The sequence below is a fragment of the Paroedura picta genome, chromosome 12 (genome assembly GCF_049243985.1).
Source record: "Paroedura picta isolate Pp20150507F chromosome 12, Ppicta_v3.0, whole genome shotgun sequence".
Taxonomy (NCBI): Eukaryota; Metazoa; Chordata; class Lepidosauria; order Squamata; family Gekkonidae; genus Paroedura; species Paroedura picta.
This window is the reverse complement of record NC_135380.1, coordinates 639,015-666,252: the sequence shown is the minus strand read 5'-3', so window position 1 is coordinate 666,252 and position 27,238 is coordinate 639,015. Positions and strand designations below refer to the sequence as shown.

The 27,238-nt window shown below is 56.6% G+C and overlaps 1 protein-coding gene across 2 annotated transcripts in view; it reads left to right on the top strand.

Moving 5' to 3' along the window:
- Positions 1-5,515: 5,515 nt before the first annotated feature.
- The window catches only part of BCL9L (BCL9 like), a 29,351-nt gene continuing 7,628 nt past the window's right edge, over positions 5,516-27,238 (top strand). Inside the window, exons 1-3 of one of the 2 annotated variants that reach the window (XM_077307075.1) lie at positions 5,516-5,809; positions 23,835-24,182; positions 24,276-24,398. In XM_077307075.1, the coding sequence (XP_077163190.1) occupies positions 23,882-24,182; positions 24,276-24,398 (424 nt within the window). In that variant the 5' untranslated portion in view covers positions 5,516-5,809; positions 23,835-23,881. Of the gene's footprint in view, positions 5,810-16,593; positions 18,723-23,834; positions 24,183-24,275; positions 24,399-27,238 lie in introns of those variants that run through there. The other variant, XM_077307074.1, reaches the window with a different exon arrangement.

Below are 27,238 nucleotides of genomic sequence, written 5' to 3'. Positions count from 1 at the left end.
TTTTATTTTCCTGGGCTCCAAGATCACTATGGATGGGGACTGCAGCAAAGAAATTAAAAGACGCTTGCTCCTGGGGAGGAAAGCTATGGCAAATGTAGTTGTTGTTAGATGCGAAGTTGTGTCTGACCCATCGCGACCCCATGGACAATGATCCTCCAGGCCTTCCTGTCCTCTACCATTCCCCGGAGTCCATTTAAATTTGCACCTACTGTTTCAGTGACTCCATCCAGCCACCTCATTCTCTGTCATCCCCTTCTTCGTTTGCCCTCAATCACTCCCAGCATTAGGCTCTTCTCCAAGGAGTCCTTCCTTCTCATGAGGTGGCCAAAGTATTTGAGTTTCATCTTCAGGATCTGGCCTTCTAAGGAGCAGTCCAGGCTGATCTCCTCTAGGACTCCTCTAAATTTGCCATAGCTTTCCTCCCCAGGAGTAAGCGTCTTTTAATTTCTTTGCTGCAGTCCCCATCTGCAGTGATCTTGGAGCCCAGGAAAATAAAATCTGTCACTACCTCCATTTCTTCCCCATCTAGACAGCATCCTAAAAAGCAGAGACATCACCGTGCCAACAAAAGTGCGTCTAGTCAAGGCTATGGTCTTCCCAGTTGCAATGTATGGCTGTGAAAGTTGGACTATAAGGAAGGCCGAGCATCAAAGAATTTAGGCTTTTGAACTCTGGTGCTGGAGAAGACTCTTGTGAGTCCCTTTGACTACAAGGCGAACAAACTGGTCTGTCCTAGAGGAGATCAGCCCTGACTGCTCCTTGGAAGGCCAGATCCTGAGGATGAAACTCAAATACTTTGGCCACCTCATGAGAAGGAAGGACTCCCTGGAGAAGAGCCTAATGCTGGGAGCGATTGAAGGCAAAAGAAGAAGGGGACGACAGAGAATGAGGTGGCTGGATGGAATCACTGAAGCAGTCGGTGCAAACTTAAATGGACTCCGGGGAATGGTAGAGGACAGGAAGGCCTGGAGGATCATTGTCCATGGGGTCGCGATGGGTTGGACACAATTTCATACCTAACAACAACAAATTCTTTTATACCAATTATTTTATTTGATATCATTCCATATTATTGGATATTTATATTACTTTTGAATTTAATTGATGTAACTGTTCATTTTTTGTAAACCACTTTGAGTTCTAGGACAGAGAGAAGCAGTATAAAAATGTAACCAGTGAGCTGGTGCTTGCCACATTGTTCAGAGGCGGAGGCATGAATGCGTGGGCAGAGCAAGGCAGGCCAAGGGTGGCCAGTGTCTCTTCAGGCTCTGCTCCTGTTCTTTTGGGAAATATTAAGTTTCTCCCTGTGCAAAAACATGTCGGGAAAAGCTGCATTTTCCTGCTTTCTATGTGCCCAGCTGCTGGGAGACACACAGGAGGCAGGGACGTGGGGCAAGGTGAGCACCCTCCACTGCCCCCCCCCACACCTTTGCCAAGGAAGCGCGAGGCTGGGGGAAGGTCAAGACCCTTCACACCATTGCCTGCCAATGCAAGGAGTGCTGTGCCTTTAAGCCCCCCCCCCCCAATACCTCCAGGCCTCTGCACACTTCTGGAGGAGCCAAATAGTGAGTGGGGGACTCAAGGCATCTCCCCCTGCCCTGCTCACTTTCTGCTTGGGAGGCTGTGGTTGGTCATTTCCATGGAAACCATTAGTTGCTAGGCAACTGGAGCATCCCTTGCACGGAGCCCTCGCATCTAATTATCCCAGCGCAGTGGCTGAGAGGGAGGGAGGGAGGGAGGGGGGATGAGGTCTCCTGCCACAGAGGATCTACTGCCAAGACTTCAGACTCGTCTAATGCAGCAGCAGCAGCAGCCGCCGCTGCCATTTGTTCTGGCACACACACAAGCCTGCCCTTGTGAAGCGGGCTCTTGGGCTGTTGCTGCCACACTTTGGCCTCTGCTGGGCCTTGGAGCACAGAGGAGCTCTTTCCTCCCGGGAAGGGTCCATTCGAGAGCCTCGGGCACGGAGCAGGGAAGACGCCCTGTGTGGCTGCATCTCCCGTTCTAGAGCACAGGCACAGCTGCAGAAAACTCATCTCAACAGAGAACTGGCTCGCCACATCTCTGGCCTGGGAGAGGTCCTGAGGGGGCCTCTGATGGAGCCCCCCCCTCAGGGCACAGCATCTGTGGGAACAGGCTGGTGTGCACATGGGTGCCCAAGCATGGCAGCCTGCAGGACTGAACCGATTCATGTGCACTCCAAAACGGTTGCTGTGGCAGACACACAACAGCCAGCTCCACTTGGCTCCCTCTAGTGCCCATCTCAGAAGCAAGCCCCTAACGGGGGGGGGGGGCAGCCTTTGCAGCCAGGCTCTCCTGTTCCCTGCTACGGTTACTTTCTGGCTTTGCTATCACTACTGCAGACCAGCCCCTGCCTCTTTCCTACCCCTGGGCTGGCTGGTGCCTAAGCTCTGAAGACCTGGCAAACGTGGGCACCATGGAGGTCCCCCAGCATGGAGGTCAACCCTGAGCCACCTCCCCCTTCAGATCTCTCTCCCTGAAAACATCAATGGCACCTTCCAGACCCATATCTGCTTCTCAAGGAATTGTAAGGGGGCGGGGGGGGGGAGCACCTGCCTGGCATGCTGAAGGGCCCTGGTCCAACACCCAGAGACTGGGCAGTGGGTGACGGGAAAGAGACCCTGTGGAGCTGCTGCCAGGGCAAGGGGGTCTGTCCCTCGAGGACACATCTCCACATGCTTTTTCAGGAGAGTCAAGAGGGGGAAGGAGGTCTTCTCAGCTGCCTCTTGTTTTCCCAGCCAATTTCCTTGGGGAGCCAGAGAGAGGAGCATGGGACAGAAGGCGGATGGCCCCACTCCCCCCCCCAAAAAAACCCCTTTGGGTCACCATGTCAAACTTTAGGGACTCCCACCCCTTTCAGAGCCTCAGTGAAAGCCCCTCCCATGCACCCACCCCCACCCCACTTTGCTCCACAGGGGCCTGCCATTGTCCCTGGCCCGGGGACTGCAAGTGGTGCAAGATGCAGCAGCTCATGTTCTCACAAGGAGAACACCCCGGAGGGCCCATTTCAAGCCTGTCCTCAGACAGCTGCATTGGCTCCTCACTGAATTCTGGATCTGGTTCAAGGTTTGGTTCTACCCTTTAAGCCCTTCCGCCTGAGGGGCCACCTGGCTGACTCTCAGCCTGAGGCTCCGTGTGTGGAGGGTTTGGCTGGCAGGTGGGCGAGGGTGTGGATGGCTATTGAGAAGGGGTGTGGGGGGGAACCAAATGATGGCGTCCACCAGGAAGGCAGGCAAGGACAATAGGAGCATACATACTGGTATTGACCTTTCAGGCCATTCGTGGCCTGGCCCAGCATGGCTAGCTGACTATATCCCCTGAAGAGCGCTTCGCTCTGCCAGCGCAAATAGCCCGAGAGACAACCAGGGCCAGGGCCTTCCCAGCTCCCAGAAGAGCTGCAAGCCCTTAGGGAGGTTGCTCAGTTCTGAAGAGGGAGCTCTTCTACCCGGCATTAGGTTGGGGCCCATGAATGAAAGGTAGAACATCTTCAGGTTTTGCCCCCTCCTACCAGAGACCTCCCCTGGATTTGGGAGAAGCATCTTAAGGCAAGAGCCCATAAACTTTGGCATCATAATGGCATCTGAATTCTACTGTTTTAATGTTCATATGTTTTAAGCCATATTGCAAACTGCCTGGAGTGAGGAAGTCATACAATACAAACCCAGCTCTAAATACAGACATAAACACCTGTCCAGAGCTGCACTTGCTTGGGCAGAACCACTGGGGGGGGGGAGCCCTTGGCTCAAGGATTTCCTCACAAGCCTGTGCAAAGGGCCAGCAGATACCCTGAAGCAGGGGTAGTCAACCTGTGGTCCTCCAGATGTTCATGGACTACAATTCCCATGAGCCCCTGCTGGCATTCACTGCCAGGGGCTCATGAGAACTGTAGTCCATGAACATCTGGAGGACCACAGGCTGACTACCCTTGCCCTAAAGGGGTTTAAGCAATGGGCTGACAAGGTGGGCAGGCAGAGGCGGTGGCGGGGGGGGGGGGGGGCCCTCTGGTTAAGCAGACCTTCCTCCCCTCCCCCACCGGATAAGTCGATTTCTGTCCCCCTTTTCTTCCACTGAATCCTCTTGTTGCCATGGGGACAGGATTTTCACTAGTATCCTAAAGGCACTCTTTCCTTTTCTTTCCACTGGGAGGGGGGCTGTCACATCCCCTCCCTCCTGGCCGAGCCATCCGTCCTCTGTTCCCCTCCAGCGGAGCCAGCCCTGCGACCGGGACGGCCCAGCCTAACGCCCTTCCGAACGGCCGTCCAAGGCGCCCCCGTAAGCGCCCGACTTCAGCCCCACCTGCCCAGGGGCGGCAGAAAGCACACGCTCGGGCGCCCTTTTATTTGCGTCGCCGAGGTAGCCCTGCAGGAGGCGTCGGAGGCCGGCAGTTCCGCGGGTGGAGGACCGACGCGCCGCTCAAGCGCGCAGCTGCAGGCGCCCGCCGCCTCGCCTGCCTCTGCCGACGTCTCCGGGCCCGGCCCGCCTGCCAGGGAATCGCCCTGTTAGCATAAGAGTCCCGGCGGCGCCTGCCCCGCAAGGAAAGGCGGACCGCCGCGCCGCCCCGGAGACTTCAGCGCCGTCGAGCACCGCGAGGCTTGCTGCGGGCGGCCCCTCAGCAGCGCCGCCCTGCGCGCAGCAGCCGGTCTGCTAACCTCTCCCAAAGGCTCCGTAGCTCCGTAACCTCTCCCAAAGGCTCTTCTCGAGCTTCCCCCGGCGTGCGGTTCCGTGGCGCTGCCCGTGCGCCTTACCTTGCAGCGCTTGCCGTCCGCACCGGCCGGAAAGCGGCAAATCCCCCCTCCCCCCCCGCTTGAAGCGCGTTTGCCTCCCTGAAAGCTTCGTGACGGCGGAGGAGTAACATCCTCCGCAGCTCCGTCCTACCCACGCTCTTCGGCCGGCGGATGCCGTGTCCGGGCTGTGTCCCTTCCCGCCCGGCCGTTGACCACGGAGGGAGCATTTTGCAGCGGCTGGGCTGGGGCTGGGGCAGAAGGACGGCGGCTCGGAGGCCTGGGGACGACGGCTGGGGGAGCCAAAGCCTCTCCCGGGGGCCCACGCATACGGGCGTCCAGAGGCTGCCGACGAGAGTGTCCCCGACTCAGGGCCGCGCATGCCCGGCCGTCCCAGCCCGGGCCAGACTCCCCCCTCCCTGCAAGGCAGCGCTGTGCTCGGGGCCCCTCCGGCCCTCCCCGGCCCGCTCGCGGCGTGACTCGGTTGCTCGCGTCCCCCGCGGCTGGGATCCGGCCGTACAGCGCGCAGCACCCGGCTTCGGCGACGTTCCTCGGCGGGCGGCTGCGATCTGGCTGGCTGCTGGCTGGCTGGGCTGGCTGGCTGGCTGGCCGGGCGGGCGGAGCCTGCTGGTGCCTGCCTGGCCGCCCCCTCCCCACCAGATGCTGGTCCCCGACAGGCCGCTGGGAGGCCGCGGCGAAGCGGAACCCGGAGCCGGCGGGGGCGGGCTTTTATTTTGACACGGCGGCGGCGCCTGCCTGGAGCGGCGGCGGCGGCGAGTCTGGCGCGGAGCGGGGCGAGCGCGGCTCCTCTTCCCCAAATGAGCAGTGCGCGGCGGGCAGAGGCAGGCGGCGGCGGCGGGCGCTGCCCGTGGGCACCGGCTTCAGTGCGGGGCGAGGCCGGGCCGGGCCCAGTGGCAGCGCGAAGGGGCGGCGCCGGAGCCTCCGTCCGCGCGTCGGCCGCCTCCCCGTCCGCGCGGCCCGGCAAGTGAAAGCGAAAGAGCCGCCCGCCATGGGCCAGCCCCGCGGCGGCAGCGGCAGCGGCAGCGGGGGCGGCCTTCCCTGAGCAGGTAAGCGGGCGCAGGCCTCGACGGCCAGCGGGGCATTGTTCGTGGCCGCCTGCCAGGCAGCGCCTCTTGCCCGCGCCCTCCCTCCCGCCCGCCCGCCCGCCGTGGCTGTCAGGGCGGGCTGCCGCGTGGGCCTTGGCCGCGGCCGACGGGGAGCCGGCCGCCAGGTCTTCCTGCGCCGCGCCCGACGGCTGGGAGGCGCGCCGGTGTGCGCGGAGGTCTGTCGCTGCTCGGCCGGTCTGGCGGGCCCGGGGCGGAGGGCGTGCGGCGTCCTGTTGTCTCGCGGGATTGTGCGCATGGTGCCCGGACGAGGGCTCGAGCTCCGCGGAGGCCGAGGTGGCCGGACGGCCTTTGCCTGGGCCGGCTGCCGGCTCCCCTGCGCGGCCGCCTCTCCTTGTCTTGTGCAGCTGAGACCCTCCCAGGAAGGGCGGCCTGTTATTCCCGACTTCCTGCTGGTGTAAGGGGGCCAGATTGTCCCACTTTGGGAGGGACATCTGGGGGCACCTGGCAAATTGTACTTATGTTGAAATTAAAAAATATATATTACAATACTATTTTTGCATTCTATGAAAATTTTTGTTGCTCCATATGGACCAAATTTTTAATCAAGAACACCCCCCCCCCCCGGTCAATAGTGCCCTGCTTGACCAATGCTAAGATCTGGTCACCTTATGCTGGTGTTGCCCGTCGGGACAGAGCCCTGCTTCGCAGCAGAGGCCAGTGGATACCCCCTCGGTCTGGCCGGAGCTTTCTGTAGGGATCGCTGTGAAAAGGAGCGCGGTCCGGCATTTCCCCCAGTCCCCCAGGTGAGGCTGCGCCTCCCGTCAGGCGGCCCAGGTGACCCGCGTGCGAGCAGCGTGCTGGCGGGCTGAGCCGCTCTCGGGCTGGTCCTGTGGGGTAGAAGTGAGCTGAGGGTGAGTGCTTGGGGGCTCCTGGCCTTCCACTCCTCTCTCTGCAAGCTGTGTGTCGCCCAAGAGCAGCCTAAAGGAAAATAACTCTCACTTCCCTTTTCCTAGATTTTCCTTGCTTGGTCACCTAGGGTGCTTCTTCCTAGCTGTGGGTGATCAGGCTGCTGGCAGAGGCTAGCTTCCATTGGATAGTGCTTGCTCTGCCTTTCTGGCCTCTCAAATCCAGACTCAAATCCAGATTCCTTCTTTCATAGAAAATGGCCAGAGCCCAATAGCATCTTAAAGATGGTTTCTAGCTGTCTCTGAAGCAGTGAGCAGTGAGTCCCAGAAGCTCCTCCCCTGCCCCAAATTATGTCCGTCTTGAAGGGTCTCCTGGTCCCGGGCTCTCCTCTGCTGCTCCAGACAGACTCACATAGCCACCCTGTGGATCGACCACCTTCTTGGATGTTTTCTCTCACCTTCCCCATCTCGCTCAAGGCAGCAGGATCCTTGTGCTTATTCTGGAAAAAGGCCATCTTGGACATGTCCACTGGATTGCTACCTGAGCACTCAGCTCCAGGGTGCCTGGTGGGGACAGCTGGGCTTCCTGCATCCCCTTCTCACTGTCCCAGTGCAGCTCTTGGGGGCCGCTGGCTGGCTGTGCCTTTGGGCTTGGCCCACTGATGGGGCGGCCAGGGGCACCAGAAAAGGCTGAAGGACTGCTCCCAGCTGGATCCCCAACGCAGCACAGTCTGCCCCTGACAGTGGCCATCCCAGTCCTGCCTCCCTGATCCTTCTTTGCTTGGTCCTGGCCACCCCCTCTCCCCGCCTGGTCAGTCCCCCTCTTTCCCGCTGCCTGGGTTTTTCTAGCTGGGGCTTGGTGAATTTCCTGCCTCCCACCTCCTGGGGCCCTGTGGGGACTCTGGCATGGGGATCCGCTTGCTCCGGCAGGCAGAAGATCTCGCAGGCAGAACTGCAACCACTTCCAGAGGCTCCCTCAGGACCCTGGCCCAGTGGGCTTCCTGGGGCAGCTGTTCTCCAGCATGTTGGCTGAAGTTGGAGTGCCAGGGGAGCTCCCAGGGGCTGAGGAGGGCCTCGTGTGGGCCCACGGGCTGGGGTCCAGGCCCAGCTTCTCCCCCTTTGGAGCTCCTTGGGGTTCTCTGCCACATTATTGTTGTTGTTGTTGTTGTTGTTATCCTTTTATACCCCAGAGCCTCTTGTGGCGCAGAGTGGTAAGGCAGCAGACATGCAGTCTCAAAGCTCTGCCCATGAGGCTGGGAGTTCAACCCCAGCAGCCGGCTCAAGGTTGACTCCGCCTTCCATCCTTCCGAGGTCGGTAAAATGAGTACCCAGCTTGCTGGGGGGTAAACGGTCATGACTGGGGAAGGCACTGGCAAACCACCCCGTATTGAGTCTGCCATGAAAACGCTGGAGGGCGTCACCCCAAGGGTCAGGCATGACTCGGTGCTTGCACAGGGGATACCTTTACCTTTTATTTATATCCCGCCTCCCCCTGGAGGCTCGAGGTGGGTTACATAAAACAATCCCATTAAAACAATATCATAAAAGCATGAACCCACAACTAATCCTTAACAACATAGTTATAGCAGGCCAAGAGTGGTGGCAAGGTTCAGTAACTAACCCGATCTCTACCCCCACTGAAAGGGAAGTGGAGGGGAGCTGCTGACGTACGCGACCTCTGTTCCTGGCCTGCAAGGGCGGGCTGCGTTGCCTCTCCATCCCTGGCCATTTCTGCTTGCTTGGTCTCCATTTCTTGTCCTGTTTCCATCCTCCTCCTCAGGTTGCTGGGCTCGGGGCTCGCATGTGGGGAGGCGGGCTAGGCCACGTCCTCTGCCCCTTGGTCTTCTGTGGACCTTGACTGAACTGTCAGCTGACCACTTGGCAGTGTGGAGATGTGGGATTGGAGGTTGCTGAAATGGAAGAAGCTGGGGAAGCCCCATAGATCCATGGCAGGGCAGAGTTGGTCTGGTAAGGGGTTTTGCAAGCAGCAGCCCCCCCAGCATGGGCCTGTCTCTGCTGCAAATCCCTGGACACTTCCACCCACCCGAGATGGCCCTCCTGAGCTCTGTGGATCTAGGGTCTAACTTGAAGTTAGGCAGCCACGTGTGTGTGTTCACTGGAGCTGCAAGGGCGTGCAGCCAAGGTTTCAGACAGCTGGGCAGGCTGAGGCTGGCTTTGTCCCTGGAGCTTGTTCTTGCCCCGTCTCGAGTCCCCTGGGCAAGTTGTGTGGGGGAAAGCAGAGGACTAGTGACCTGAAAGTGCAGGGCTGGATTCCTTGAACTCCTTCCTAAGACTCTGGTGCCAGAGGACAGTTCTGTCCAAGGCCTCTGCTTGCTGTCGCCTTGACTCTTCCTTGGAGGTGGGAGGCCATTTCAGCTTGTGTGTGGCTGTGGAGCGGGGTGGCAGAGGCAAAGGCAGCAATGACCCTGCAAGGAGTTCTGAGAGGCAGTGAGGCTGTCCGGGCCGTGGACTGTGGCCATGTTGCCAAACGCAAGGTTTTCCGTGCTGTATGTTGCTTGTTTGCCTCCCAAGAAAGGTTTCTGCTCTCCTGGTCGACCAGACAACTTGAGGGCCCCAAGACTCCATTGGGTTACCAGCCCCGAGTTACAGCTATCAGTTGCCTTGGGAAGGTTGTCTTGGGGCACTATTCCTTGTCAGGGTCCCTCCCCCCAAGCCCCACCCTCCTCCGCCTTGACCACCATGGTTGCATTCCTCTTCTCTGGTCCTTGTGTGTGTGGGGGGGGGGTGGAGGCCTGGCTCTTCCCTCCTGGGACATGGTGGCCTCAGTCGGAACATCTTTCCATGGAGAGACAAGGCCCCTCTCAGGAGGCAGGCCGTGTCCAGCTGGGGCCACCGTAGAGATGGGGGGGGGGGACAACTGTTCCCTGTGGCCTGGGCTGAACTGCTCCCTGGCAAGGGACTTCCCTGGGTGGGCCGGGCTGCTTCTGGCCCAAGCAGGAGCCGCTACCTCGCGGGCTTCCACACTGCAGGGCCTTGTCAGGCTCCCAGCAGATCCAGGGGCGGGGGGGGGGGGGCTGCCTGGAGCGAGTCCTCTGCATGGCAAGAAAACTGCTGAGTAGCTGCTTTCCAGGTGGCTGCAGCCAGGCCAGCACGGCTGCCAGCAGCAACAGAGCTGGAATTTCCTCTGCCTGGTGCCAACCCACCAGGCTGGCCAGCGTCTGTGCGGAGGCCAGGCAGAGAGAGAGGGGGAGGGGACTCCTGGAACAGGGGCTGGAAGCAGAACCCGCCCCCCTTTCATTCGGCCTGGTTCCTATTTTCCGTCCCAGGCCTGAGCTGTTTTGCATTAGGAGAGCGTATCCCTCCCCCTCTGGCCCCCTCCTGCCCTGTTCCAGGGTTCCCCCTGCAGTTGCTAATGAACTGAGCCCCCCCCCCCAGCACTTGGAGAATTTTACAGCCTTTCTGGAGAGAGGAAATGCCAAGAGCGACTGCCTGCCCCCCCTTCACTCTTTTTTTAATAGAGGAGGGGGTCTTGGCTGTGAGACGAGAGGTGGGGTGGATCAGAGCATAGCTTTCCCCTCTGTCAAGAGTGGGCCCAGGGGCAGTTGCTCCTCGGCTGTTCTGTTGTGGAGGGGAGTGGTTGGTGGAGGCTGCTAAACTGCTCTGGCACTGGGGATGAACAGGCAAGGAAGAAGAGTTGGTTCTAGGATGCTGATTTTCTCTACCCGAAGGAGTCTCAAAGTGGCTTCCAACCACCTTCCCTTTCCTCTCCCCACAACAGACACCCTGTGAGGGAGGGGAGGCTGAGAGAGCCCTGAGATTAATGAAGCAGAAGGAGTCTCTACCCGAAGGAGTCTCAAAGCAGCTCACAATCCCCTTTCCTTTCCTCTCCCCACAACAGATACCCTGTGAGGTGGGTGAGGCTGAGAGAGCCCTGATATCACTGCTTGGTCAGAACAGTTTTAATCAGCGCCCTGGCGAGCCCAAGGTCACCCAGCTGGCTGCAGGTGGGGGAGTGCAGACTGGAGCCCAGTTTGCCAGATTACAAGTCCACAGTCCTAGCCACAACACCAAGCTGGCTCCACTACACCAAGGCTTCCTTGCATCCTATTGGGGCCAGTCCCAGCAGCTGCCTGCCCAGCCAGTGTTGCCCAGTTCCTTTTCAGCAAGCCAGGTGTCAGCCGTGGGGAGTGTTGTAGGATGGATCAAATGGCAAAGCTCCAGGCTAGTTGGCTTCCCCACCCTCCTGCATAGGATAATCCTCTGGGAGGGAAGGGTGATTCCCACCCAGGAACTAGGAGCATAGGGTGTCCCTCCAATCAAAGAAGCTGATCTGGTGGGTGCATGAGACGGGGGCCTTTTTGGCAGCTAGCCCATGGTTGACGGATTGCACCCAAAGTGTAAATGGTTCATCATCTTCTTGGAGAGGAGTGACGAGTGAAGTGCCTCAGGGGTCTGTCCTGGGCCTGCGGGTATGAATCTGCTGATGGTCCCGGGCCCCTGGGACATTCGCCTGGCCTTGACCAGGGCCAGGGCTTTTTCAGCCCTGGCCCCAGCCTGGTAGAATGAGCTCCTGGAAGAGCTGAGGGCCCTGCCGGAGTTATCTGTTTTCTGCAGGGCCTGTAAGACGGAGCTCTTCCGCCAGGCATATGGTTGGGGCCACCTTGAGGTCCCGGATCTACCATCAGGAATCCCCTAGAGCTGGTGTGATCAGGATCCTCGCACCTAAGGAAAGAGCTCTGGACTACTACCTGGGCAGGTGGGGGGAGGAGACTGGGAGTTCACTCCAACAAATAGCCGTCTTTTAATGTGTTGGGGAATTTAAGGGTTCTGTGTTTTTACTATTTTATTGTAAATCGCTGTGAATTTTTGAGAGTAATGGTATATAAATCAAAGAATAAATAAACATTTGTTTGTTTGTTTGTTTGTTTATATTTATATACCGCCCTCCCCCGAAGGCTCAGGGCGGTTTACAGGGAACAGGACACAGGTACAGATAACATAAGGAAACACATGTGACAACAGCAATAACAATACAGCAATAATAACTCCAACATGATAACAGCAGTAATAATAAGATAGAAGTGCAAAGGAGCCTCAGCTCAACTCTTACTGGGACCCAGTGCGTTAGGCAGATTAGTGGCGGTCATAATATGAGGGGGGGGGGGCTGAGGGCCAATTGGAAGCGTTGGTCCAGGTCGACCTCAACCAAATGCCTGGGGGAGGAGCTCCCTTTTGCAGGCCCTGCGGAACATATTTATAAATGATTTGGATGAAGGAATAGAGGGGTACTTATTAATTTAACAGATGACACTAAACTGGGAGGGGCAGCAAACACATCAGAAGTCAAAATCAGGATAGAGGATGATCTTGATAGGCTGGAAAACTGGGCTAATATGAATTAAATTAAATTTCAATAGTGATAAATATAAAGTTCTTCATTTAGGTAGGAAGAGACATATGCATCTCTATAGAATGGGTGAGACTTGTCTTGGCAGTAGTACATGTGAAAAGCATCTGGGGGTCTTAGTAGACCAGACACTGAACGTGAGTCAGCAGTAGGACTCGGTGGCTAAAAAGGCAAACGGGATTTTGTCTGCATTAAAAGAAGTATCATGTCCAGATTACGTGAGGTGATGCATTTTACTGTGCTCTGGTTAGACCTAACTTGGAGTAGTGTGTTCAGTTTTGGGCACAACAACTGAAGAAAGACATAGACAAACTGGAGCGTGTCCAGAGAAGGGCAACAAAGATGGTGAGGAGTTTGGAGAACAAGTCGTATGAGGAAAGGTTGAAGGAGCTTAGCCTGGAGAGAAGACGCCTAAGAGGTGATATAATAACCATCTTCAAATACTTGATGGGCCATCATATAGAACAGTGGTCCCCAGCCTTTTTATCACTGGGGACCAGTCAACGCTTGACAATTTTACTGAGGCCCGGGGGGGGGGTAGTCTTTTGCTGAGGGACACCGCCGCTGCCTGAGCCCCTGCTCCATTTGCTTTCCCGCTGGCGTCCCTGACTTTCGGCCGCCCGCTGAGGGACGCTGCCAGCAGCAGCTGTGCAGTGCCACGCCAAGGGGGAGCCCCAGCCATGGCGGCCGCTGGAGAGCACCAAAGGTGAGCCGGTGGCAGAGTGGCAGGGCAGCCCCCGAGGCAGCAGCTGGGGAGGAGGATGAGCAGGAGCCGCGGCCCGGTACCAACTGATCCATGGCATGGTCCCGGTCTCTGGGCCGGGGGTTGGGGACCGCTGATATAGAAGATGTAGCAGAGTTGTTTTCTGTTGCCCCAGAGGGGTGGATTAGAACCAGTGGGTTAAAATTAATTCAAAAGAATTTTCAGCTAAACATCCGGAAGAAGTTCCTGACAGAGCGGTTCCTCAGTGGAGCAGGCTTCCTCGGGAGCTGGTGGGTTCTCCTTCTGTGGAAATTTTTAAGCAGAGGCTAGAGAGTTACTTAACAGAAATGCTGATTTTATGACCTTAGCCAGAATGTAAGTGGCTGGGCAGGAAGGGATGTGCCATTGTTTGTCTCTTGTGGACCTTGTCTCTTGAAACCAAGTTTGGTATAGTGGTTAGGAGTGCGGACTTCTAATCTGGCGAGCCAGGTTCGATTCTGCACTCCCCCCACATGAAACCAGCTGGGTGACCTTGGGCTCACCACGGCACAAAAGTGTTCTGACCAAGTAGTGATATCAAGGCTCTCTCAGCCTCACCAACCTCACAGGGTGTCTGTTGTGGGGAGAGGAAAGGGAAGGCGACTGTAAGCCACTTTGAGACTTTTTCGGGTAGGGAAAAGTGGCATATAAGAACCAACTCTTCTTCTTCAGTGATATCAGGGCTCTCTCTTCTTCCTCTTCCTCTTCCTCTTCCTCCTCCTCCTCCTCTTCCTCTTCCTCCTCCTTGTATAGCCAGGGAATTACTGATTGCTACTGTGAGATGGTAGGTGAATTTTCTCTAGGCCAGGCTGGATTCTGGAGATTTTTGATGGGGGGAGAATTGCTTGGGCTGTCACTGTGGGTAGGGAGGTAGCTGTGAGTTCCTGCATTGTACAGGGGATTGGACTAGAGCAGGGGTAGTCAACCTGTGGTCCTCCAGATGTCCATGGACTACAATTCCCATGAGCCCCATGGACATCTGGAGGACCACAGGTTGACTACCCCTGGACTAGAGGTCCCTAGAGGTCCCTTCCAACTCTGTAATTCTATGGTTCTGTGAATGACACTTCCTCGAGAAAACTCCCTAAAAATCCACTCTGGAGATGCCCTCCCCTCCTTCAACCCAGATGGATGTTTCGTGGCACTAGCAGACCTCTGGTCGGTTGCAGAAGATTTGGTCTTGGGTGCAAAGCGCTCCAGAGGGCTCAAGCAAGTGAGCCAGGCACAGTCCCGCTGTAGGGTGTGGTTCGGAGTGGCTTGAGAGGAGTTCCAGCTACAGCGGCCTCAGGCGAGCAAGCGGGACTCTCCTTTCGCCCTCTTGTCAGTGGGGTGGGTGCCCCCATCTGCCCTTCCCCAGAAATGACACAAGCTCCCTGGGCTTTATTTTGGTGGGTGGCACACCTTTCTTCCCAGCCCAGGGCAGGGTGTGGAGAGGAGGGCGGCTCAGGGAGTTCTGCAGGCATTCCCTGGGGGAGAGGGGAGAAGACCCCTCCCAATTGGCGGCTCCTCCTGGCCAGCTGTGGAGCACTGGGGGCGGGGGGAGCAGTGCCCCAGCCACTTGCAGAGGTCTTCAGAGCACTTCAGAGAGTTGGTGGGGGCTCTCAGCAGTTCTGCGCCCTGTGCTCAGCTCTGCCCTTCTGTCAGGGTGTTGATTTGATTGGTAGCTGAGCCAGCCCTGCAGTGGAGGACAGAGCAGGAGGTGGACATGGCAGGGCTTTTGTTAGGTATGAGGAGCAGTGGGGAGCACCAAAGTTGCCCCCCACCCTGGCCACTGAAAGCCCTCTTTGGTCTCCCCAGGAGTGGCCTGGACACTTTCCGCTTGATGTCTGCAGCATGAAGGCTTAAGAAGAGAGGATGGGCCTGGCCAGCGGGGTGCAAACTTGAAGGGCTTGCAGGGAACAGGCTGCCCATGCTGTGGTGTGCGTGTGTGTGTGTGTGAGCCCCAAGGGCATTGAGGGACCCGAGGGGTGTGGGAGGAACGAGTAGGCCTGGGGCTTTTCTGCTGGCTGAGAGACTCCACAGAAGCTTCGCCCTCCATGGTACCTCTGCCTGCTGGAGGCTCTCTAGATAGAAGACCCTGTGAGAGCAAGGCCTGACCTCCACCCTTATCACCTTGGCTAGGAAGGTGTGTTTCCTTCGTAAGTCATCTGCCCAGGAGCCAAATGGATTTTGGGCTGCCCTCTTCTCCCTGGAACCCGGTGCTCACATGGGCTCCTTTCCTGTGGTAGCCTGAGAAGGAGGCGCCTGGTGGCACTGCAGCATGACCCTCCCTGAGCAGACGGAAGGGACCACATGCAAGAAGCAGCACTTGTGTGTGAGTGTGCATGTGCGCGCACAAGCACGGCAGGAGGGAGATCCTGGGAGGCTGCTGAGGGACTCGCAGGAGCGTCTTCGTTGCCTGCGGCTTTTGCAGGCTGGAGAGGACAGAGGGCAAGAAGGCACATGCAGGCAGCCTGGCTGGGAAACACACCCGTGTGGCAAAAGCCAGAGGAACGTCCTGTGTGTGCAGCTCTTGGGGGCAGAGGGATCGTGGAGGTGAAAGGCCATCTTGGCCCCCTTCAGACATGTGAAAGTCGGTCAAGAGGCGAGCCGGGAGCTGTTCCTGAGGACCGCAGAGTAGAGGGGGGCTTGCAGTGTTGGGTGGGAAGATTGCAGACGATATTAAGGAAAGGTGACCCCCCCCCCCACTGGCAGTCAGCAAGCAGCAGCAGGGATACACTAGGCTGGTCCTACCTTGAGTATGGGGGGGTGGGTGGGCGGCAGCTCTCTAGCTCTAGTTTTCTGTGGGTCTGTCCATTGCTCTGCTTGTGCAGTGGGTGGCCGTGGGGTACCTCGTAGCTGCCCCCTCTCCAAAGTGCTCCTGCTGCCTGGCCTCCAGCCCAGGTCCCCTCTGCCTCTGCTTCCATCTCCTCTGGCAGCCCAGGGCAGGATGGAATTGGGCTGTCCTGGGACGGCCTTGGTGTTTTTGGTGAAGTGAGGGATGCCCCATCTGACTGTCCCTGAGGGACCTGGCTGCGCCCAGCTCAGGAAGAAGGCTGGAGCTGCTGGACCCATGCCGAGGAAGGGGCAGGATGAGATCGCAGGCTGCCTGGCTCTCACCAACTGCTGCTGGGGCTGAAGGCCTCTGCCACAGCCTCTGGCTTTTAGCTCTGCGCTGCCCTCCCTCCCTGCTGCATCTAAGGCCCTCTGGAGCTGGTGGTGGCAGGCATGTTTGCAGTGCACAGCCCACCTCTGCCAGCTGGTCCATGGACCGCCCAGTCTCGGGGGGGGGGGGAGATTCTCTGCCAGGGCAAAGTGGAGATTTCGAGCACTTCCTGCGAGGGGTTAACAGCCACAGCCTACTGTGTGCAGCAGCGGGAGAGGTGGTAGCAGTTTGCTCCAATTGGCATATTTCCCAGAGTGCTTTGGAAAAGCACTGACATTTGACCTCTGGTACAAACTCAGCCCAGCACATGGGAGTCAGAAATTGCTCTTAGACCTCCTGGCTCCAGCTGGAGCGAGACATGCAAAGCAGGCATGTTCTTGCTCCACGGGGATGCTCCCTTCTCCACTGGCAGTTTTGCTGAGCCATGGTCAATGCATGGCCTGGGGAGCAGGGGGGAGACCACCTGCCCTGCCACAGGGAATTAGCCAGCGCTTAGGGGAGGGAGGCGCATGCTTGGCGGGGGGGGGGGGGGCTTCCTGCCAGCTTTCCCACACAGGGCTGGGGGCTGAGCCAAAGGCTGGCCAGCTGGCTTGGACATGGGCTACTGTGCTCCCAGGGCCTGCAGGGGCTGGCACCTCATGAACTGCCTGCGCTGTCCAGGGTGGGGACCGGGCAGGCACTTTGGCAGCAGAGTGGGAAGCCCTTTGTGCCCCCCAGGAGGGTGCTTGGCCCATTCCCCAGCATGGCATGTCCTGCTGTCTGGGATGTGGGCCCATCTCCCAGCATCTGCTGCAGGGAGCCACCTTCTCTCGGCTGGGGAGCGGGATCTGTCCAGCAGGGGACCCTCGGGAGCGCTGCTGCTTCAGCCTGCGGTGCCACTTGGGCCAGGGGGTGCTGCTTCCCTCTGGACCGGGGACCTGTTCTCAGCATCCAGGGCTGGGACACCGGCAACCCCTGTGCCTCAGCCCCTCCCATCAGCTGCCAGTGGGCATCTTGCCGGGTTAGGAGGGAAGATGGAGACAGTCCTTTCCCCGTGTGTGTTGGTGTTATGACTCTTTTCTTGATAGGTTTTGGGAAGGGCATGACTCCTCGTGTGTGGGAGGTTGTAACTAGGGATCCCAAATGTCTTTTGGGACTGGACCCACCTCTATCCTGGCTGCTGTTCCGACTACCTTTGTGGCCTGGGCCTCCCTAGAGAGGGAGATATCCAGAATCACTCCCAGATTCCTGGCTGAAGACAAGATGTTGTACCCCAGCCAGGCTGGGTAGGTGCGCTTCCTGGTCTGCCTTCTTTTTGACCAGCCACAGGTGGCCCCATTGCCTTCTGGGTACAGAGGCTGTGCCCGCTGCAACTGGGGAGGGGCAGGTGGGATTTGGTGTTCCTTTTCCATGGGAGGTAAAACAACGAGCAACAGATTCTGATGCCAATAGAGATGTGGCCCCAAAACATCCTGGGGAAAGTTGGGGTGTGCGGGAGCCCCTGAGGACTATTTTCAGTTTTTCCTCCAGGGAAAAGGGAGATTTAGAGGAGCTCTGTAAACATTGCTTTGAACATGCTCTTGGCATCCACGGCATGTGGTTTAAGACCAGTCTTGCCCCCTCAAAACATAACACCATTCCAGTGGCTCAGGAGCCACAGGGGCTCGCTTGAGGGCTGCTGTCCAATGCGGCACCTGCTCCTTGCATTGGGAGGTGGCTCCCATCTTGAAACAGGTGCTGCCAAAGGGACAGGTGAACCGCCAGACTCCCTGAGGTGCAGGCCTCATCCCAGGGACAGGGGTAAAAATGGCCCTTTTGGTTGATGGCAAGGGTGAAAGAAGGTCTCTGAAAATGCCACAGGCAGGATCTGATGAATGTTTTCATGTAAGATAGTCTGCATCATTAGACAGTGACAAGCAAGTACTCAAGGAGACTGGCGTTGGGGAGGGATCTCATTTTCCTGTCTCCCCCTTTCCTCTTCCCCACCCCTGACAGCTCTCTTTCACTGCTTCCTTTTTTCTTCCTACCACCAACCAGCCTACGTGTTGTCTGTTCACCTCTTGTCAGCTTTCCCTCCTCCCTCCCCCTGGGAAAAGTCAGGCTCAGTGGTACAGTGGTGGCCAGCACCAGGACTGACCCTGGCAAGTCCTCGTGATAAGGCGATGACCCCTTTATAGCACTGTTTTGGGCTTCAAGCCCCCCATGCTCTCTGCCATGGCTTTGCTTTACAGAGAACAAGGCTTGAAGGTCTCAGCAATATTGTTGTAGTTGCTTAGCAACCTTAAAAATGACCATGAGAGTTGGGTGTGTGGGTGGGTCTTAAAGCTACAGGCATTGTTTCTGTTATTTTGGAGAGTATTAACTCCTCATTTTTAAAGATTTCACGTTTTCCTGAAAACTAGGGAATTTGTTCAGGTTTGTAGAGAAATCCAGCCACCTGTCCTTAGCTCCATTTTGTAGGTCTGTTAATCCACAATCTGTGGCCCAGCTCAGAATAAGATGATAATATACTGTAGGCATATGCACTGTATTGTTAAAGATATGTTTATTGTTTACATGTGACTAATTTTGTTGAAAATGCAGAGGTGGAAGAAGAACAGTTGGTTCTTATATGCCGCTTTTTTCTACCCAAAGGAGTCTCAGTGTTGTGGTGGGCCCAAGGTCACCCAGCTGGCTGTATGTGGGGGAGTGCAGAATTGGAAAACATGATGGGGTTGTCACAAGTCAACTGCAGCTTGACAGAACTTTCCACACAGAGCTCACCAATGTGTATGGTAATACTCTATTATTTTCAGTATCATAGAGTTTAGCGCCATAGTCGGATGTCCCGCTAGCTCTGTTATGGCCAGCATGGAGTTAAGGTTCTTTCAAAGTCTCAGCCCCACCTGCCGCACAGGTACCTGTGGTGGGGAGAGGAAGGGAAGGCAATTGGAAGCCGCTTGGAGGCAGGGTATAAAAACCAACTATTTTTTCCAATGGTGTGCAGGCTGCCCAGTTCCCCTTATGCTTGTGCTCTGGAGACTTACTTAAAACACCTGAGAAACAAGTAAATCATGACAGTAGATCTCTACAGTGCTATCCAGGAATTTCCAAGTTTAGGAGGGTGTTTTTTTGTTTTTGTTTTTTTTACAAAAAGCCCTGCAGAGAAGCAAATGGGACTACAGAGTGCTGAGGTGGGGAAGATGCAGGGGAATTACTGCGTGGTTATTACATGGCTGCTGCCAGCTCCTCTGCGTGGCCCATTAATGGCTCACAATTCACAGCTGCAGGGGAGCGGGGCAAGAATGGGTGACATGAGAGCCAGTTTGGTGTAGTGGTTAGGAGTGCGGACTTGTAATCTGGCATGCCAGGTTCGATTCTGCGCTCCCCCACATGCAACCAGCTGGGTGACCTTGGGCTCGCCACAGCACTGATAAAACTGTTCTGACCGGGCAGTGATATCAGTGCTCTCTCAGCCTCACCCACCCCACAGGGTGTCTGTTGTGGGGGGAGGAATGGGAAGGCGACTGTAAGCCGCTTTGAGCCTCCTTCGGGTAGGGAAAAGCGGCATATAAGAACCAACTCTTCTTCTTCTTCTGACATCTCTGTGGCTGAGTGAGGTTTCATTTGGCTCTTCCACACAGATGGCCCGCTAGCGTTTGGGTTCTGTTCCGTTCAGTGAGTCCTCTGGGCCTCAAAGAGCTCCTGTTCTTATGGGAGGAGGGGCTGTGACTTGCTGGTAGAGCCTCTGCTTGGCATGCCAAAGGTCCCCAGTTCAATCCTTGGCATCTCGAGTTAAAAGGATCAGGTAGGAAGTGACGTAAAAGATCCTTTTCTGCCTGAAACCCCGGAGAGCCAAATACGGTTAAATACTGACCTGATGGCTGGGCCGAGAGGGGCAGTCCTACAAGTCAAATTATAAACAAACAATCAAATCAATCAATCAATAAATGGGACTGGGGGGGGGGGTCTGATTCTGTATAAAGTGGCTTCCTATATGATCATGTCCAAGGACAGAGGCCTGGCTGGCGCATCAGTAGCCCATGAATCCTTTGTGGTTTTCTTCCTTTGCCACAAATCTTACGTCCAAAATTGGTTACTAGAGCCTTAGAAGTAAAAGAAATAGAGCTGGTCTGTATACCCCACTTTTCACTACTTGAAGGAGACTCAAAGCGGCTTCCAGTCGCCTTCCCTTCCTCTCCCCACAGCAGTCACTCTGAGAGATGTGGGGCTGAGAGAGCTCTGAGAGAACTGGCCCCAGGTCGCCCATCTGGCTGCATGTGCAGGAGGAGTGGGGAATCAAGCTTTTTTTCTGATGCACATGAGAACCCTGGAAAAAAACCTAATTGATATACAATCATGAACAATGGATCTTCATATATTGGTTAGTTTCGGTTTAATTTCCGTGAAAGAACACTTGCAGAATTTTATGGTTGGGGTCACCACAACATGTGAGGTTTGATGGCTTCAGGCGGCTCTCTCTTCCTGAAGTGGACAAGTTGCTGAGCTCGGTCAGGCGACCACCTGCCCCCTTGATCCCAGCCCTTCCTGGCTCCTCAAGGGAGGTGGCCAGGGGATAGGAGGCCAGCTCAGAGACATCATCTCCTCCCTAAGTTCGGGGGAGTTTCCTGAGCGGCTAAAGGGGGCAGTGGTTCGCCCTCTCCTAAAAAAATCAACGCTGGACCCGCAGGACCCTGCCAGCTACCGCCCAGTATCGCATCTGGCGTTCCTGGGCAAGGTGGTGGAGAGGGCTGCGGCTGACCAGCTCTCGGCATTCTTGGAGGAAACTTCGGCACTCGATTCATATTAGTCGGGCTTCCGTCCTGGCCATGGGGTGGAGACGGTGTTGGTCGCCCTTTTGGATGATCTCCATCGCCAGCTGGACAGAGGTGGGTCGGCCGTGTTGGCCCTTTTGGACCTATCAGCAGCCTTTGACATCATGGATCACGACCTTCTGATCCATCGCCTCACCGGCACGGGGATACGGAGCACAGCCTTGCGCTGGATACGCTCCTTTCTCCAGAACCGGACCCAGAGGGTTGCGGTGGGGGAAGAGTTCTTGCGTCAGGTTAAAGGGGATGAGCGAGAGGGTTGAGAGTGTCCTGCACAGTGCAGGGGGTTGGACTAGATGACCCAGGAGGTCCCTTCCAACTCTAGGATTCCATGAAGCCTCCTCAAGGCTTTAGGCTGGGTTTGAAACTAGGAACCGACCCCATGCCTCTCCGCCTGCAAATCTTTCATGTGCTTCAGTTCTCCCTCTGCAAAGCAAGCACCCAGGGGGAAGGATGCTGCTCGTTAATCTCCCCGAAGGGACGTGCTCACGGGCTGCATCATCCCAGACAAAGGGCCCAGCAGGGAATCTGCAGCAGCCAGCAGAGCAGGGGTGGGGTGGGGAGGGGGGCGTGTCACTGTGGAGAGGTCCCGTGGCTGCTCTTGATGCGTCCTGGGGATGCTAAGAGTGGGGATACCGTAGGACTCCAAAGAGAACACCCATCCCCCATGTCTTGGCCTGCTGTGGCAGCTAATGCCAGAGGCCCTGTCCTGGCATCTGTGAGGGCAGGACAGTTGCAGAACTCCCTGTCCTGCCCCCGGGATACAGTCTGGGCTGTTGGAAGTTTCCCAGAGGAGGGCGGGGCGGGGCGGGGCCGGGGCCGGGTCCGGGTCCGGGTCCGTGGACCGCCCTGTGGCTCCTTGGTGTTCTTCTGGAGATCTGCTTCTTCATAGCCAGGGCTGAGGAAAGGGGGCTCTGGCTATGGGGCATGGCAGGGGTGTGAGTTGCAGGTGCCACGCAGCCTGGGCACATGGGCCTCCCTCCTTGCCCCCTTGATTGTGCAGGAGAGGCAGACTTTGCAGCAGGTAGCCCCTTGTTCCCCTCCCCCCTAGCTTAGGTTAGACAGACGGGAAACAAACCTCTCCTAGTGTGGAACGAGGGGTATAAATATCCCAGGAGTGATGTGATCTTTCCAGCTGCTATTAATAGGCCCCCCGAGACTCTGGCAGGCCGTGTGGTGACTGACACTTAAAGGGGCCATGCCCCCCTTCCCTTCTTCCCTGCCAGGCTGCCGGGCAAGACAGCCCCCTGCTTGGCAATGTGCCATCTTCAAGGAGTGGGCCAGAGCCAGCCCAGCCAGGCGCAGGAGGGGGGGCACGGTGTCGGCAGCCCTGGCACAGCAGCCCCATCTCCCACTCCGCTTGGTTGTGTGTCTCCCAGGCCTCCAAGGGTTGTGGAGCTGGGCCCTCCTGGGCACAGGGACTGGAGTGCTGAGCATGCAGAAGGCTGCTCTGCTAGCCCTTCTCCCCCACCCACCCACCCACTGAACTCTCTCAGTAGGATAGTCCAGTTTTTCCCCAGACCCAGTTCTGGGGCAGCCTCATCTCTTTGCCACGAGGCACTGCTGGATTGAGGGTTCAGGCATCTGTCTGATATGGGGATGGTGGCCCTGCCCCCCCCCCAGCCCATTGGGGGAGAGCAGGAAGCCTCTTGGCTCCCCAGAGTGGCTGTCAGCCGCTGCTGCAGGGATCCCGCAAGGCAGCTGGACAGGCGTTGTGCTCCTTGAGGGGGACACTGCCAGGGAGCCAAGACAGGGGGGGGCTTCCTGTTTGAGGGCCAGTGCAGGCCCGGCTGTCCCCTTTCACTGGTGCAGTGACCCTAGGCCACGGGTAGTCAACCTGTGGTCCTCCTGATGTCCATGGACTACAATTCCCATGAGCCCCTGCCAGCAAACGCCCTAGGCGACCTCAGCCAAGGTGCAGGGCCCTTCCTTCCCCAGCACCCTCTGCCTTGCCGGGAGCAGAGCTGGGCTGCCGCCTCCTCCTCTTCTGTGGGTGGGTGGGTGGGTGGGTGGGTGTGGGCGGGCAGAGTGGTCCTGGGCAAGGCAGTCGGGCTGAGGGAGGCAGAAAAGGGATCTAGGGGTGACTGAAATAAATGCTGTGTTTGGATCATCTGGTGCTCTTGATGTACTTACCTTTTGACCAAAGTAACTCTTATGAAGGAACATGGGCGGTGGGCGTTTTATATCGGTCCCTCCAGTGTAGCATTCGCTGGTTATAACTGGGGGGGGGGAGGGGGGTCTGCCACAGGCTGGCCAGGGTCACCGGGCAATTTTGGCAGTGCTTCTTTGGCTGATGCCATTGGTTTGTTTGAAAGTTTTGTGTTCTGCTTTTCTGCCCAAAAGTTTCTTTTGAATGTCTTGGGGGGGGGTGGTAGCTCAGTCGGAAACCGTTTCCTGTACTTCCCTCTCTCCTCCCTCCCTTCCTGTAGGGCAGCTGCTGGCATTTCATCGCAGTAGGGCAATCCTGCAAGGTGGCACCCTGGCTTCCTATGTGCCCAGCCCTCCCACCCAAGAAGTCCTTCCGACAGGCTTGCTAGGTGCCTGGCCCCCAGCCCCCAAGGAAAGGCCCCCCATGCCTGCTCCTCCAAGGGCCTGTCCTTGGCCTTCCTCTTGGGCATCCAGGCCCTTTCACCACGTCCAGCTACGTGGCATAGACCAAGAGGGAGTGTCTGGGCAGAGGGGGTGGCTGGATAAGCTTGGCTCCCCCATGAGCCCCCCTCTGTGGGGACATGGTCCAGCCAGCCATTTCTCAGGGTGCTGCAGGGGCACCTCTGGTGTGCTTGGGCTCACCCACCCTGCTGCATATCATGCAGGGTTGATCTGTGCCCTAGCTTGGCTGCAGCCTTCTAGGTGACCTCAGAAATACCCACACTCTTCACTCTTTGGAGCGGCGCTCCAGATGTCATGCCCCCACCCCTGAGCATTCCTGGCCTGCGCTGATTTTACTGTTGCAAGAGCCTTGCAGAGCCAGTGGCTTTGGGCTGACGGGAGGGGGGGGGGAGGTGGCTACGCAGCCTGCCCCTGTTGCTTCTGGACAGGCTGACCCCCATTTCTCTTTTCTCCCCCCTGCAACAGAAAGACACCACAGAGATTTGGAGCTTCCTCCAGCCTTAGCCAATCAAATGCACCCGGACAGTAAACTGACCAATCATGGCAAGACAGGTACCAGCAGTGCCCAGCTGCAGTCGCACAATGTGAACCAAGGCCCCACCTGCAACCTGGGCGCGAAGGGCGTGGGGGCAGGGAGCCATGGCGGCAAAGTGGGCCAGCCCCCTCCCAGCAACTCGGGACTGAAGCCCACCCAAGCTCCTCTGCCCGTCTTTGGGGCCTTGAAGGGCAAAGTGAAGCGGGAGAGGAGTGTTTCCGTGGACTCAGGAGAGCGGCGGGAAGCTCGGGCGGCCTCACTGGACAAGGAGCTGAAAGGTGAGGAGGCTCCTTTGGGTGGCCCACTGTGGGGGTGGAGAGAAGAGGGCATCCTGCCTGGCAAGGGGCTTCAGGCTCTTCCTCCCTGTGCAGGGGAAGTGGCTCCCCGGAGCAAGCGGCGCTGCGTGCTGGAGAGGAAGCAGCCCTACAGCGGGGACGAGTGGTGCTCTGGCGCAGACAGTGAGGAGGATGAGAAGACCCTCGGCAACTCCCAGAGTGAGTCCAGCTTGACCCCGGCCTTGCAGGGCCCCTGAGGCTGTGGGGGTATTGCAGAAGCCCTTTGAAGCGGCAAGAAAGAGGTCCTGGGGACTCTCTCACCCGAGGCCCAGAGTCTTCCACCTCTGAGAGCTTTCCTGTGCAGCTGCCAAGTCACCAAACCAATTTGTGGGTTTACACAGCATGAAAAGATAGCAAAGGTCCAGGCAAGGAAGAACTGGATTTCAATCGTGATAAATATAAAGTTCTTCTTTTAGGTAGGAAAAATCATATACATCACTATAGGATGGGTGAGACCTGTCTTGACAGTATTGTGTGTGAAAAGGGTGTGTGTGGGGGGGTGTCTTAGTAGACCAGACACTGAATATGACTCAGCAGTGACTCAGTGGCTAAAAAGGCAAATGGAATTTGGGGCTCTATCAAAAGAAATATAGTGTCCAGATCACGTGAGATGATGGAACCACTTTACTTTGCTCACTTAGAATACTCTATTCAGTTTTGGGCACTACTATTGAATAGGAATGAGAATGAGCCTCTTGTGGCGCAGAGTGGTAAGCAGCAGAAATGCTGTCTGAAGCTGTCTGTCCATGAGTTTGGGAGTTCGATCCCAGCAGCCGGCTCAAGGTCGACTCAGCCTTCCATCCTTCCGAGGTCGGTAAAATGAGTACCCAGCTTGCTGCTGGGGGGTAAACGGTAATGACTGGGGAAGGCACTGGCAAACCACCCCGTATTGAGTCTGCCAGGAAAACGCTGGAGGGCGTCACCCCAAGGGTCAGACATGACTCGGTGCTTGCCGAGAGGATACTTTTACCTTTATTGAATAGGGATGTAGAGAAATTGGAGCAGGTCCAGAGGAGGGCAACAAAGATGGTGAGGGGTGTGAAAAGGTTTTTATTTTATTCTATTTTTATTTATTACATTTGTATACTGCCCTCCCCTAAGGCTCAGGATGGCTCACATAGAACTTAGAGATCCACTGAACTCAATACATTTATGTCACTAAATGTAAAAGCAACAATGGTAATAATCATAACAATGAGAAAGATAACAGCTTTAGGTTCAGTACATGGATTTCTAGGAGGGAAGTTCAGCGGTAAAAAAGGCAAATGCCATTTTGGACTGTATCAACAGGGCCATCACATCAAAATCGCAAGCTGTCATAGTCGTACTCAGACCACACCTGGAGTACTGTGTGCAGTTCTAGAGGTCTCACTTCAAGAAGGATGTAGATAACATTGAAAGGGTACAGAGGAGAGCGATGAGGATGATCTGGGGCCAAGGGACCAATCCCTATGAAGATAGGTTGAGGGACTTGGGAACGTTCAGCCTGGAGAAAAGGAGGTTGAGAGGGGACATGATAGCCCTCTTTAAGTATTTGAAAGGGTGTCACTTGGAGGAGGGCAGGATGCTGTTCCCATTGGCTGCAGAGGAAAGGACACGCAGTAATGGGTTTAAACTACAAGTACAACGATATAGGCTAGATATCAGGAAAAAAAATTTCAGAGTAGTTCAGCAGTGGAATAGGCTGCCTAAGGAGGTGGTGAACTCCCCCCTCACTGGCAGTCTTCAAGCAAAGGTTGGATAAACACATTTCTTGGATGTTTTAGGATGCTTTGGGCTGATCCTGCGTTGAGCAGGGGGTTGGACTAGATGGCCTGTATGGCCCCTTCCAACTCTATGATTTTGTGATTCTGGTCCAGTGGGTGTTATTGTTTCCAGCCAACCTCAACCAAATACCTGGTTGAAGGAGCTTGGTCTGCTTAGCCTGGACATTAAACAACCGAGAGGTGATACGGTGGCCATCTTCAAGTACTTGAAGGGCAGAGATTAGAGTCCAGCAGGGGCACCTTTAAGGCCCACAGAGTTTCATTCATGGCATGAGCTTTCGTGGGCGCACCCACTTCCTCAGATACATAGAGGATGGAGCAGAGTTGTATTGTGGCCCAGAGGGCAGGACCAGAACCAAGGGGATGAAATTAATTCAAAAGAATTTTCTGCCAAAAGCCGTTCCTGGCAGTTAGAGCGGTTCAGGCTTCCTCGGGGGGTGGCGGGTTCTCCTTCCTTGGAAGTTCATAAGCAGAGGCTGGAGAGCCCTCTGACAGAAATGCTGATCCTGTGAACTTAGGCAGATGGGGAGTGGGTGGGCAGGAGGGATTGTAGCTCTTGTGGCCCTTCCTTGCAGGCCCAGGGAAAGGCCAGACTCCACTTTGGGGTCAGGAGGCAAGTTTCCTTCAGGCCAGGGATTCTGATTTTTTCAGCAGGAGGAGTTTGGGCATGGAGTTGGGATCATTGTGGATGAGCAGGTAGTTGTGAGTTTCCTGCATTGTGCGGGGGATTGGACTAGGTGACCCTGGAGGCCCCTTGCAACTTCGTGATTGTAACTGGGAAGGCTTTTGGTCTCTGCTCCTTCGCTTGGAATAGTGAAGTTTAAGGCGCTGATGTTATGCCCCCCGTATAGCCTCAGAGGCACTCGATGTGGATGGGGACCCTCCAAACAGCAAGAACCCAGTTAGAAACAAATGCAGCAACTCAGCCACCAAACCCCAAGTAGACTCCTTGCCTGAGCCCTGATTAATGGTGCGACTAAAAGAGATGTTTTATGTGCCCCCCCCAAGGTGTTTCTGTAGGTGGGGAGGAGGGGCTGTGGGGGGGAGGGGTGGTACTGAGGGTGCCCTCTGCCCTGATGAGGGGGGCTGCTGGGCCCAAAGGAAGTCCTGCAGCACTCTGCCTTTTCTCCCACGTTCGTGTGTCTGCTGCAAACACACAGGAGAGTAGCTTGGGCAGGGAGGGGTCAACCTTCCTCACTCTACGTCTCCTCCCACCCCCACCCCCACCCCCAC